The 14205-nt window shown below is 36.0% G+C and overlaps 1 protein-coding gene across 1 annotated transcript in view; it reads right to left on the reverse strand.

The window, feature by feature from the left end:
* SREBF2 (sterol regulatory element binding transcription factor 2) overlaps nucleotides 1–14205 on the reverse strand; it is a 40059-nt gene that overhangs the window by 11948 nt on the left and 13906 nt on the right. Inside the window, exons 5-14 of the mRNA XM_026697163.2 lie at nucleotides 9092–9316; nucleotides 8373–8487; nucleotides 7980–8161; nucleotides 5819–6011; nucleotides 4945–5126; nucleotides 3841–4114; nucleotides 3329–3498; nucleotides 2597–2765; nucleotides 2177–2297; nucleotides 1410–1519 (exon numbers count right to left, since the gene is read on the reverse strand). Of these exons, the coding sequence (XP_026552948.1) occupies nucleotides 1410–1519; nucleotides 2177–2297; nucleotides 2597–2765; nucleotides 3329–3498; nucleotides 3841–4114; nucleotides 4945–5126; nucleotides 5819–6011; nucleotides 7980–8161; nucleotides 8373–8487; nucleotides 9092–9316 (1741 nt within the window). The remainder of the gene's footprint in view (nucleotides 1–1409; nucleotides 1520–2176; nucleotides 2298–2596; nucleotides 2766–3328; nucleotides 3499–3840; nucleotides 4115–4944; nucleotides 5127–5818; nucleotides 6012–7979; nucleotides 8162–8372; nucleotides 8488–9091; nucleotides 9317–14205) is intronic.

A 14205-nucleotide genomic window follows, 5' to 3' on the forward strand; every position in this document is an offset into this window, starting at 1 on the left:
GAGCCAAACATGTACTGACATTTCTCACATATAGGATGTTTGGCCCATTAGTAAAAGTGAAAACAAACATATGGCCAAGTCAAAACAGACCTGTAGTAGCAATCAAGGCAACACAAATCAGTACCTGCTCCTAGATTAGATATCTCCTTTATTTACTTTATACAGATGTTTTGCTCTTAAAGTCACTAAATATAATTTACAAGACACGTTGAACTCTTGGTTGAATTACTATTTGTTATAGAATATTTCAGAAAAATTCAGAAAACAGGTTGTCATAGCATTCACCTTCAGATCATAGCAGGGTAGACTATACTGATTATTATGCTTTCCTAGAGGAAAACTATGTGATTTGCTGAATCACTAAACATTTCCGTACGATAAGGTGACTAGCATGAATAGTTATAATCATAATAAACCATAATATATCAATTTTATAAACACCATGGCATTTATAAATAAAAGCGGAAAAAGGGGGATTGGCCAAACCTATTGTTTATTTTATTTCATGCATTTGGTTCAATTAACACTGCAGTTGTTTCTTTTTAGCATTAGAAAGAGCTATAGACTGAAAAAACATGTACTCTACCAATATTTCAGAAAAATATATTGGCCAAATAAATAATTAATCAAATACATTTAATCAAATGTATTCTGATTATTAATATACAGCTGAATTGTTTTTAGCTGTATGTATACAGTGAGAGATTATATAATATAAATGTAAAGTGCATGGAAAGAGCCCCCTGGAACTGTGAGATGGGCGACAAATTTAATAATAATTCAAACATCCACATCTGCTTATCCAGGTCCATGGGAAGGACTCAGTAGATGGACAAAAACGTCAATTCCAGTCTGAATATATGTTTGAATGTGAATATATGTTTGAATGTGATGAACAATAATAACTATTATTATTATTATTATTATTATTATTATTATTATTATTGAGATAAAAACAGAGGCACTAATATCTCTACAGAAAAATCATTTCCATCAAGCTAGTCTATCAATTATCACCTAGCAGCATGGCTGAAATAATGAAGTAGATCCATCAGCTTTGTTTTTAAATACAATTACAGTATTAAATTATTGTCATAATGTTGTAAACTAGTGCTGAGTTTGCTTTCTTTCCTTCTTTCTACCTTTTTCTTTTGTAGTGTTTAGTTGTTAACTACATTTCAGGGAGGCAATGTATTATTAGTGATATGTAGTATAGATCTCTCTGATAAATTTTGCAATTGAACAGTGGATAAAAAAAGCAAAATTGAATAAAAAGATTTAACACAAGAAAAATAGCATCTGACCACTGAATAAGTGCAGATACATTCAGGACGAGAGAGAAAAGAAAGCTGAAGAGGAGAAGTTGAGCATGAAAACCATTGAACAAGTCCTGTATCTTTCACACATACCTAGAGCAGACTTCAGCACAGAATTTCCAGAAAAAGGTGGTATCCCATTTCCCAAAGAATCCACAAAAGAACTTAGTAATGTCAAGTATTCCAAAGCATTAGCGAATTCACTGCAAGCAACAGTATAAAGTCAGAGTTTTAGGATAATGTATCATACTTTTACAATGAATCGTAACAAAAGTAAAGTTGTATTTTAACACACTTTTTTTTAAGGATGACCCTCTGTACAAAGAAGGTATTACATTCACATTCTGAAAGGCAACCAATGTTCACCATTGTGATATTTTTTTGGTATGGCTTTCTCCCAACAGAGACAATGATGAATCTTGCCGTGAACATTTCAGTGATAAGCGTAACCAAGATGGTAAAGTTAAATAATGTTGGGCTTCAATCCCAATAATTTGGTCAATCAATAGATGAGAATGATAGCAAATGATAAAAAACTTCTTACTATCAATCATAGTACAGGCTACTTTATATACTTTTTATGCTAATCTATTTTTTGCAATTTGTACAAACTGTTTAGAGAAACTGTGCTTTATCGTATATCCAATTAATACTGTGGATGGATACAATCTAAGTGATGTATTATGACAAAAGCAGTACTCATATAGGTGTGTCCTGTATCATGTTGCTTAAAACTGGGCAGCTGAAATATATATTGCCATTCTTCCTCCAGTGTTGAACTATAGGTTTTATTAGAACAGACAAAGAGAAATCTTCAATGTTCCCCCCAAAACTGCCAACAGGACACAAATATGGCTCACCAGGGTGCTTCATCATCATGGCTTGTAGCCCCTTTAGGAATCTGAGGCTTCACAATGGATTCAACAGCTCTCTCCAATAGATTCTCACAGAATGCCTGGTGTACCTGTGCAATGGGATCAGCTATATATGCGAAGGCAAAACAATCAGTTTACTACTTTACTCACAAGTCCAACAATAAATACTTCAGGAGTGTAAGTCTTTCTTTTTTTGTTTTTAGATAGAAAACTGTATTGCAGAAAGAATGCCAATTTATGGAAAACTGTCCTCTTGATTGTTTTCATATGTTCTTTTAACATTAAGTGTTTAAACCATAGCATGAATAAAGCTAGCAGGACAAAGAAAATGCATACACAGAAGGATTGTCCAATGTACCGGTAACAGGCTTAAAGAAAATATCTTCTCTAGCTACTGATCTTCACCTGGGTTCCTCTGAGTGGAGTACAGACTATCCTTAGCAGCAGCTTTCACTGTCCAGCTCCGTTCCACAAAAAATTTCTGCCCCAAAGGATGGCACAACCAGCGTAAGGAGTCAGGGATGTCACTATGCTCAGAAGTACACAAGCTTTGAGCTTGACTTAAGAAATAACTCTGAGAAGAAAACATGCAACATTTGACTGAAAGTTAGCAATCTATGGATGATATTTTTAATGTACCAACACAGGTCACTTTCATTTATTTTAGATGCAAATTCAGAGCAATAATTTAAATATGCCACAGTATTTAACCTAATACAGATATTTCTCGCTTGGGAGCCACTTGAATTTACACCCATACTCTGTAGAACTTCTCATGGACCACACTCTTAAGAGCATCCACCCACAGCACATGCCTGCCCATACTCCACAGGGCCCACACATGGCATCCACCCACATGCATGTACTTCTTAATGCCCACCCATCCATTTGCCTGGGATGCAGTTTCAGTAGCATAAATAAGCACTTCTGGATTCCTGCCTCTTCCCACATCAGTCATGTGAGGTCCTCACTTAACAACAGAAATGGAGACTGATGAGATTGCCTTCACTAAATGATGCAGTACTGTGACACTGCACTTTACAACTGCATTGTTTACTAGTGGAAATTCTGGTCCCAATTACTGTTGTTAAGTGAAGACTGCCTATTTTGCTAAGTGGTTCAAAACAATCCACGCACCGCCAGGAAGCCCAGCTTGCCACCACAGCGAGTCTTCAGGCCAACTGCAGCAGTTAGATGAATCTCTGCCAGGGTACTTGGCGAAATCTTCTCCTCTGCACATTCTGCCAGGTTTACAGCGCACAATGCCATGTGCAATCCTGAGTAAGCTGAACTAGATGGAAGCTTACCTGCATCAGAAATGTAAAAAAAAAAAATCATTTGTACCCTGTTGTGAATCACCTTGTACAAGTGATGAACTGCATGGTTTCATCTGAAAAAGTTCTTTTAGCTACTGAAAATTAGTACCATTCATACATCACAGTATCACACAATACCCTGTTGTGCAAAATCTTGCATTATCAAAAATAAGGAGCACTCTAGAGATTCTAAGACGTAAAATTCATTAACAAGCAAAGCTTTCTTTATTTTGCAAAGAAAACTACATAAAATAGGCAGCCATCAGGAAGCAAACTTAACCTGGGGGAATCTTTACCTTTTAAACCACTACATTAATTTTTTTTTTCATCTACCTGTAATATGGAGTTGATGAAGTTTATGATACACTAATGCTGCATCTCGTGCACTAGTCTTGGCTTCATCTTCAAAGCCAAGAGGCGTCTCGGTTGCTCGTCTCTGCTGTGATGTCCTCTTTAGCAGCCAACGTACTAATCCCAATTTTTGGAGACTATAACGAATAATGTTCCAGGAAAGGCTACAGATCAAGTCAAAACGAGAAGTAGGCAACGCTCGGCCCAGGGCAGAAAGACAGATCTGCAAATTTGATGCTGCAGCAGCAAAGTCCCCCTGCAAACAAAAGAAGAAAAACACGGGATAAAGTTGAACAGTAGACATTTGAAAGTCTCATCATTTCCTAATTTTCAGACTATTCTGAGTCATCTTGGAAGATTTAAATTTTATTTTCCATCTTCACTCATTTTTAAGCTTTCTTAATTCTTTTTGACAACCTCATTTGTCATTCAGATTTTGGACAGTCAAGTAAACCAACATTTGTCTCCTCGGCTATTGATAAACTAGCTAAATTGCCATCATGTTTCAATATACCATAGGCTTTTCCCTCAATTTTCTCTCTTTCTCATCTGTATCAACTTACTTGAACCATGACATATCAGAAACACCAAAAATCTGGATCTGTATTATCTTGAAATCCTCTTGGATTTCATGTCCAGTTCAGTTAAACTTCAAGTCTCAGTCCAGTTAAACAAATATTCAACTACATAATGGGAAAGAAATAATTTACTCTTTCTAATTAAAATCAGCATTTAGACACAGAAGACATTGTTCCACTCAAAAATTTAAAAAAATTTCCTCACTTTTAATTTCAATAAGAGTTCAACCTTATTCCCCTTATAGCAAATTACCTACCTATAGGCTATAGAACGGAAGTGGAGTTTAATCCAAAAATGGTCTGATGGGCTCTGCCAAGGGGAGGCGCTTTAAGAACCCACAGTTCAAGAATTTTGATAATAGAATAAGATGTAGCCTAAATGTTTAGTAGTTCAAGAGACTTGTTCTACATTTTAAAATATTCACTTTAGGTTATGCAAATTTCAATTAATTCAATACAAATAAATGAGCACGGTAATATTTACCCTCAAAGCAACAAACTGCCTTACCTTAGCTAAGTCCAGGTCTGCCTGTTTCCGATGCCGCCAAAAAGTCACAGAGGAACGGGAATGCAGTCGTGTCACTGGCTCTCCATGCACCAACAGTTTTATGAATACACTCAAGATAATGACACCGTTCACAAGCCACAAGATCAAAGTGGGCATCATCCAGCCAAACCAGCCTCCTGATTCTAACAGAATCCATCATGTCAAAAGACATAAATTAGACAAGAAGTAACAGTTCACATTTTAAGATAACCATTCTTGGGAGAACCTTGATTATATAAAGATTGTGCTAAGCTTAATCGACTTGTTTTCTTCTCATCCTATTTATTCTTCTCAGAAATAGTACTGTTCCCATGCAAAACTCCTGCCCTAATATATGCAAGAAAATATCATTTTACATAAGATAGAAGCATTTAGAAAAAACTACCCAACTTACATAAATCACAAAAGCTTTTTTAAAATATAAACCTAACATGATTCAATCCACCCCACATAACAAATACAACATGCTACAATTTAAAAACCTTAAAGCCATGCAATACACAGAAACAACAACAAAATCTTCACAAATACACAGGTAAAATATATATTCCATACAGGTAAAATTTCAATTCATTAAAGGAACATATATCTCAAAAGCTCACAATCCCTTTGTACATAAGTATCCATTATCTGAGTCAGAGAAATAAGAATATGGATAGTACTATCTAATCCAATTATTTATAAATTATCACAATAAAACTGTAATCACCTTTTAAAACAGAATATTCCAGAACATATAACTAACAGATTGTTTTCTTCCCCTTTCATCATTTAGTTACTGTACTTGTCTTTAAAAAACTTGAAAGATATCAAATGAGCACTATTGGAAATATACCTGATTTTATTGCTTGTATATTCCTCTCAGAACCATGATGCACTGTGCTGTAAGTGTCCGGTGCTTCTTTGCCATCCAAAAAAGATGTTAAAGGGTTAAAGGAGAGACAGAGGAATGTGAGAGCGCAAAGCAGTATCCGTGAGCGATCAACCATTCCAAGAGCAACAGGTGGAGAATCAGGTTCATCTTTCACCTAAGTCAAGAGTGTGGAAGATTCAGTATGGAAGAGTTAGTTCTGAAACATTTAAGACAAATAGTTGCTCTACACTGCACAAGGCTGAATTTTCAACATTTTCTTTATAGCAGATTTATTCTTCTCAGACTACTGTTTTATAAAAATGTTTCACCATTACAAAATCCCCCTGAAGGCCACTGAATTGGAAATAAAAGCAAGCCTGTAGATCTATTCATGCTTTTCTCCAAGTGGTGAATTTAAAAGACTTAAATAATTTAAACATTTACAATTTACTAAAATCTCCTTTTATTTCCAATGTTATAATGAGATTGATCTTTGATAATATCTAAATATGCTTCTGAAGATCATGGAGCAATGTATAAACTAATCTATGAACTAATGATACAGTACATCGTACATGCAAGTACAAGTAGTCCTTATTACATTCAAGTACAATGCCTGTCTGTTACCCCACGTTCGTCAAAATAAATTTGAAAAACCTCATTTTGTTGTAATCTATCCATTCACCCCAGGCCAGTTCAATTTGAAGTTTCAGTCTGAAATTACCCGTATACCATTTCTCTTGCAGATGCCTTTGTTTATTTTATCTTATCTCAAACTTGCCCCTAACATCCTGTTCAATGCAGTGATGGTGTATCTGCAACATTCTGGCAACTAGCATGATACACAGATATTGTGAAAGGCTGTAACCCTTTGAATGTTCTGGTTTATTGGGCTTTATGATTTCTTTGATATAAAGCAAAATATTGCCCCAAATGTTATTGGACCTTTAATGGAGTTTGGTACAAGATTTCTCATAATGAGAAGAGCTGGGTCTGATATGTCTAGAGCAGCAGTTGCCAACCGGTGGGCCATGAGAAAATTTTGGTGGGCCACAGAGAAATCTCACCCCCCAGGGCACCCCCCCAAAGCAATTAATCCAGGCTGCGCAGAAACACAAGGCTGCTCAGCCCACATGGCCTGCGGGAACCCTCCCCGCTCACTTACTCCTTACCCAGTAAACTTGTCTAAGTTACTATTTTATCTTTTTTCCAACCATCATCTGTTCTGCTGTGCCAGAAGATTTAGATTAGCTAGGAAGCAGGAAATGGTTGAATTTCTTGCTTTCTAGCTAAGCACAGCCGAAATCTCCCTTAGGACTGAAGGCTTTCTTACAAGCAAATTCAGTGCAGACTCACAGCAAGCAAATTTGAGAGATTGAGCTAGCCAGTGGCAGATAGATAGATCACTGAATGATTCTGTGAGCAAGTCAATCTGCCTGCTTTGCCTGATTTTGGATAAAAGTTGCTTTTTTATAAAAAATTCAATAAATACATGGTGTGTTGTGAGTTAATTTTATGAGTTTGCTTGAAGGCAAATTTTATGTGACGGACTAAGCTAGCCAATGGCAGATAGATAGATTTCTGAATGAATCTGTGAGCAACTCAATCTGCCTGCCTGCTTTGCCTGATTTGGGCTCTTTTTTTATAAAAAATTCAATATTTATATAAATATTTATAATATTTACATACAAGCCATGCCCAGCCAGTCACATGACCACCAAGCCACACCCACAAATTAGGCCATGCCCACAGAACCAGTTAGTAATCCCTGGGATCTAAAATTATGAGTTTGGTAGTCCCTGACATCCAAAACGTTGGCGACCCCTGCTCTAGAGGATTCAGTTGGTGAAAAAAATGCCATTGCTCATTATTGATCAGTGATCTAGAAAAGTCAACGTAATATGTCACAAACATTTTATGATATTCCTTTATTTGTGTGCCTGATTTTAGTTGTGTTTATTGTGATTTTTTTAAAAAAATCAATTAGTATTTTGAATCTCACCTTCCTTTTAAAAATCATAATTTATTATTTGATTTTAAAGGGAAGCAGATGACATATCTCCATCTGAAGCAGCATGCATGTAACACCAATGAGAACTTGTCTATGCTTCCCAGTGCAGATTGCCTTACGAATATTATCTACCTTTGCATCATCCAATAATGGACTTCCTGGTTCTGAATCAATTGAATAAGGGGAAAAGCCTGCTGGTGACCCTGAGTCAGAAGCTGGAGGAGACATCAATAGAGCATTTTGATTGAATTCATCCATCTTCATATCCACATCAGTGTCCACTAGACTGCTTAAGTCAAAACCCTTCAACAACTCTGTGAGAAAAGATCACGCAAATAAATTATTCCATTCATAGTACATGATGTAATTAAATCCCCTGCTTATCAGTTCTACATCTATCCCCTAAAAGCATAATCAATGCATTCATCAATGCAAGGGGGCATGAAATCATTTAATTAAAAACCTTGATAGTACCTGCTTCACTTAAAATTAAAACAATGGAATGTAATATTTAAAACACTTAACTGTTTTTCTGGCTAGACAGCTTAAGGATCATGTTCTCCTGTCGCAATTTATGGTTAACCTGCTGTAGATATTTAATGTAGTCGATAGCCTTCCTCAGTACACCTGACTTGTGCATCTGAAAAGAATGCATGATTATTTATTCAGCTATCTTATGACCTCTTAGCACATTTTCATTTAGCAGTAAAGTTTTTTCTTAAATTTGTGTATGTATATAGGATGCATGTTGAGTTACCTTGAGATAAAGATGGGCAGCCTACAAATTTTATAAATAAATTAATAGGTGATTTAGATTTAGAGAACCAGTTTGGTATAGTGGTTAAGGTGCTGTCCCAGAAGCCAAGAGCATATAAGTTCTAGGCCTCCCTTAAACATGAAAACTGTTTGGGTGACTTTGGACAAGTCATTGTCTTTCAGACCAATCCACCTCAAAGTTGTTATAGGGAAAGTAGAGCTATTAGATATGTTTACTGCTTTGAATGATATGTAAAAAGGGCAGAATGAAATTATAGTTGGTCATACAATCAGCAAAATATTCAGACTGGATTTGGCATTTTTAACCATCTATGGAGTCCATCCCAAAAACTGTTGTTGTTGTTATTTACAGATTTAATTCAATGGAAAAGGACATCAACAAGAACATTAAATCTCAACTGCAAACATGACAAATAGATTTGTAGCTATTGCAAATATTTTTGTTTTTTCAACTAAGCAATTCTTACTTTAGCATCTGTTCCCATGACCAGATCTTTCAGTTCTATGATCTTGTCATTTATAGATGATCGATATCTCTTCTCAATAATATTATGAGTTGTTCGCCTTTCTCCTTCCTTTGGTGGTTCTGGCTGCTTAGTGTTATTAGGCACTTGTTTAATGGGCATCTTCTCCTGCCCTCCCATCATCATAGGCATAGTTGTCAAGATGGCCCCATTGCCACCAACCAAGGTCTAAAAAGTCAACAGCAGAAATCAAATAGCAATTAATTTTTCATGTAAGATCTGTGACATCGTTTTTATATGTACAGTTGAGAAAACGATTTAAAGTAAACAATAGCTTATTTGGAATTGAACAACGTAAGACAGAATTTGAAACTGAATTATGGGCAAATGATGAATAGGTACGGTCATTGCTAAAATGTATAAGCTTTTATCAAAATTTAAAATGAAAACAAGTTAAACAGCATATGATAAAATGGGCAATGCTTATAACATACAGATGTAACAAAGAGAAAGCATGTGGATGAAAGGACTGAAATTCACATGTTTATAAAAAGAGAATTTTTATAAAATGATATATGATACTAGAAAAACTATCTAGAATTTATAAAGGTATTTCAAATCTATGTTGGAAATGTGGAAACTATGAAGGGTTGTTTTATCATGCTTGGTATACTTGAAAAAAGCTAGTAAATTTTGGATTCAAATGCATATAGCAATACAAAAAAATTAATATTCAACTGAAACCAGAATTTTCATTTATGAACCAACAGACAATTAGAAAATACTTACGGTGTTTGTACATGGTAACTGCAGTGGGATTATTATATATAAGAAAAATGGAAAAACTCTGAAATACCCACAGTAAAAGAATAGTTGGTGAAAATGACAAAATTTGCTAAAATGGCAAAATTGACTTGTTTGATTAGAAAAAAGACAATAACTTTTGTTAGTGAATAAAAACTCTTTATGGGTATGAAAATAGAAAAAATAAACATTTGATGATTAGAAAGAATAGAATATGGAATGAAGGGAGCCACAATGTAATCTTAATGAAGATAGACTAAAAATGCACTTATAAGCAGGGGTGGGATTCTACCGGTTCTGTCCACTTCTGTAGAACCGGTAGCTCTGAAGAGTAGCAGAAAGAGAGCATACATAGAACCGGTTCTATGTCTGCTGCTGTTTTGCCCCACCCGCCCGCGCAGGCTCTTACCTGACCTTTATTTTCTGCTTTTTCAACCGCAGCTGCTTTGCGCAACATAGCTGCGGTTGAAAAAGCACTTTTTTCCTGCTTTTTCACCGCTGCGCAGCCGCGCACAGCACTCCTCAGCTGTCCAGGTAGCTAGCTGACAATGATATACATGCGCGTGCAGCAAAACGTAAAATCACCGAACCGGTAGTTACACCGGTCGGATCCCACCCTGCTTATAAGTGCTGCAAAGAAGATTGGAAGCCACTGTTCGATCAGTTCTTTTTATTTTCTCTCTCTCTTTCTTTCTTTCTTTTCTTTCTTCCTTCCTTCCTTCTTATTTACTTATCACTTTTACTTTTCTTTATTTCTATTTTCCTTTCCGTTTTAAAATTTGCATTGTTCAGGAAAATAATTATTTAATAAAAGTTAATAAAAATATGTGACCAAAATAAAACTCCACATTTTATAAAACAAGTAGGAAACAAAAGAATGGCTTACAATTCACTAATACTTTTGTTCTATATGAATAAGATTTCATATTCTCTATATCAAGAATCTGGGCAAAAAGTTTGGAAAACACCCATCACTAAAAACCAAGAACAATTCTTATTTACTACAAAACCCAAAACAAACTAGATAAACCAGTGACAATTATAAACAATGCACTCCTATGTTCGTAAGAATTCAGAAATATTTCTGGATCCCAGTGGAGTAACAATGCCACTATTTAGACATAGTGACAATGGCACTGCATTTTCTCATGACAGTCATGATCAGTGGCTTCCAACTGCAAAGACAGAACTTTGAGCAAAAAACGCTGGATTATGAGATAAAATTAAGAAAGACACCTAATCTAAAAAACTCTTCTAAGGTATGTAAATTTCCTTATAGATTCTTGCATACTGGGAAAATAAAATGCTTTCAGAATATAGCAATAGCACTTAGACTTATATACTGCTTTATATTGCTTTACAGCCCTCTAAGCAGTTTACAGACTCAGCCTATTGCCCCCAACAATTTGAGTCCTCATTTTACCCACCTCGGAAGGATGGAGGCTGAGTCAACCTTGAGCCTGGTGGGATTTGAACTGCCAAATTATAGGCAGCTGGCTGCAGAAGTAGCTTGCAGTACTGCACTCTAACCACTGTGCCACAAAGGCTCCTGAACAGGTTCTCACCTGTTTTGTAAGTTAAACAGCTTTTTGTTGAAATGTGCATATTTTTCAAGCTGTAAAGAATATGTCTTTTTACAGACCATATCATAACAAAACTATTATCAGAAAGATAAAAAAGAAATTTAAACTATACAGCATAAAATACATCATTAACGGATAAAAACAAGAAGAAAATGAAGGAAATTCAAGAAGATATAATATCAGATTATACTATACAGTAATATAATAGGTTTATGGGGTAAGAGACATTGGCATGGCCGAAAAGGGAAATCAGAATTAAGTGCTAGGCTTAGGGGAAATGGTCTATTGTTGCAAAAAGGGTTTTTTAATTGGTTATGTCTCAGAGCACTTTCTAAAATTGGTCATTTTTAAATTCAAACTCTTTGAAGTTGTAACTGAAACCATGATTTATTTATTTATTTTTTATTTTATTTATTTATATCCCACCTTTGTTATTTGTATAACTCAAGGCAGCGAACATATCCAACATTATTTTCCTTCTCCTAAAATAGGTGGTGAGTTGGGTCAAAAGAGAGTGACTTGGCCAAGGTCACCCAGCTTGGCCAAACCAGGACTTGAATTTACAGCCTTTTGCTTTTTAGTCCAGTGCCTTAACAGACCAGGGCTGTCACACGGCCCATGGACCAGAGGCATTATGCCCTGGCCACGCCCATACATGAATTAGCGAAGTGGGGGGGAAAAGTTGCGATACATCATATGACAACACCATGACGATGCAAGTTTGACACCCCTGCACTAGACCAAACTGGTTGATGGGAAAATAGCAATCAAAGATACAAAGGAATGGAAGAAATAAAAAAAGAAAAACATGTACTAAATATTAAAAGGATCCTTTCATGCTAAGAATTGTAATGGAAAGTCATCACATTAAGTCAAGATATGAAGTCTAAGCAGTACTGATGTTGATGTCTATTATACTTATTCAACCATGGAGATGGTGTGATTCCAGAAGCAAACTTTACATCTTTAAAAGGGACATTAGGACTAATTTCTCTGATGTCTACTGGAAAGAGAAACTCTGATATGCATGACTACATTTGCTGACAGTTTCTCCAATGACAATGGAAAAGATGACTATCTTTGACTTTACATCACTGCATAAAACTTAATAAAATGAAATTATCAGGTTCACTGGGGTAAAATGAATGTGTAAACAATATATGTCTTTATTTTATCAGTAATCAGCTACATATTGTGGACTCCCCAAAAGCATCTTTTAATAAATTTAGAGTGGCAATAAACAAGATCATATGGCAGGAGAACCAGGGCTGGGATTCAAATTTCTTAACAACCAGTTCTGTGGATGTGGCCTAATTTGTGGGTGTGGCTTGGTGGACATGTGACTGGGTGGGCATAGCTTGTATGTAAATATTATAAATATTTATGTAAATATTGATTTTTTTTATTAAAAAAGAACAACTTTTAACCAAAAAGGAAAAGCAGGCAGGCAGATTGAATTGCGCACAGAATCACAGATTTACTTAGAGATCTATCTATCTGCAATCGGCTATCTGAGTCTGTCACATAAAATTTTCTTGCAAGCAAGCTCATAAAATTTGCTAGCAAAATTAACTCACAACACACCATGTATGTAAATATTGATTTTTTTATTAAAAAAAGAGCAACTTTTACCCCAAAGCAGGCAGGCAGATTGAATTGCTCACAGAATCATAGATTAACTTAAGAGATCTCTCTATCAGCAATTGGCTACCTGAGTCTGCACTGAAAAGCTTCAGTCCTAAGGAAGGTTTGGCTCTGCTTTTAGATTAGCTAGAAAGCAAGAAATCCAAGGATTTCCTGCTTTCTAGCTAATCTAAATCTCCTGGCAGTGTAGAACAGCTGATGGCCGGGGGGGGGGATAGCAGTTTACCAAACCAGGCAAGTTGGATGTCTTGCATGCCAGGTAAGGAGTGGGTGGGGACGGGCGGGGCCAGCCAGTGGAGCGATTTGTCAGTCCTCTGAACTGGGGACAATCGTGTTTACAGCGTTTGAAAGAAATCATCAGCTGTGCTGCCTGGACAGCTGACAAGCGCTGAGCTTGGGTGCGCAGCGTTTGAAATCCTCGTTTCCTGTTTTTTCAACCTCAGCTGTGCCACGCAAAGCAGCTGAGGAGGGAAAAACAGGGAATAAAGGACAGCCTAGAGGCCAGGCAAGCGGGTGGGCCAAACAACGAACCGGTTCAGTGTCAGCTGTTCTTCGCAGGTTCTATAGAACCGGGCCGAACCGGTAGCATCCTACTCCTGAGGAGAACCTAATGTTATTGGCAGAGAAAAATAATCTTGAGATGGATGGAAGGTCCTAAAAATATGCTAAAAGCACTATTGCAAATAACTGCAGTGTGGGGAAAAATGGAAAATGAAAAGATAAATAGTACTTTGGCAACACAAAAAACTTAAGTCAAAATTTGAACACGTAAAGAGGATACAAATAAGAGAAGAAAAGAAAAACTGGTTACCAAGAAGAGACCTTTCAATAGTTTATAACTGTTAGCCCCTATAATTCCCTCCTCCCAATATTTAGAGATATATTCTGAGGAATTACATTGAAAACAGGTATATGTGCAGAATACATACACATAAATATACTGTAGATATCCCCTTTTCACTACAAGAGTGATTATATAGGCTCAATATACCTTTTTTTTGCAAGAAGATATTACTATATACCATATGTACTATAATGCTCAGATGTAGTTTGAAGAATCTCGATGAGAAAGAACCCTAATTAATA

The sequence above is a fragment of the Pseudonaja textilis genome, chromosome 5 (genome assembly GCF_049901715.1).
Source record: "Pseudonaja textilis isolate UNSWEBS1 chromosome 5, rPseTex1.2, whole genome shotgun sequence".
In the NCBI taxonomy this organism is placed as follows: Eukaryota; Metazoa; Chordata; class Lepidosauria; order Squamata; family Elapidae; genus Pseudonaja; species Pseudonaja textilis.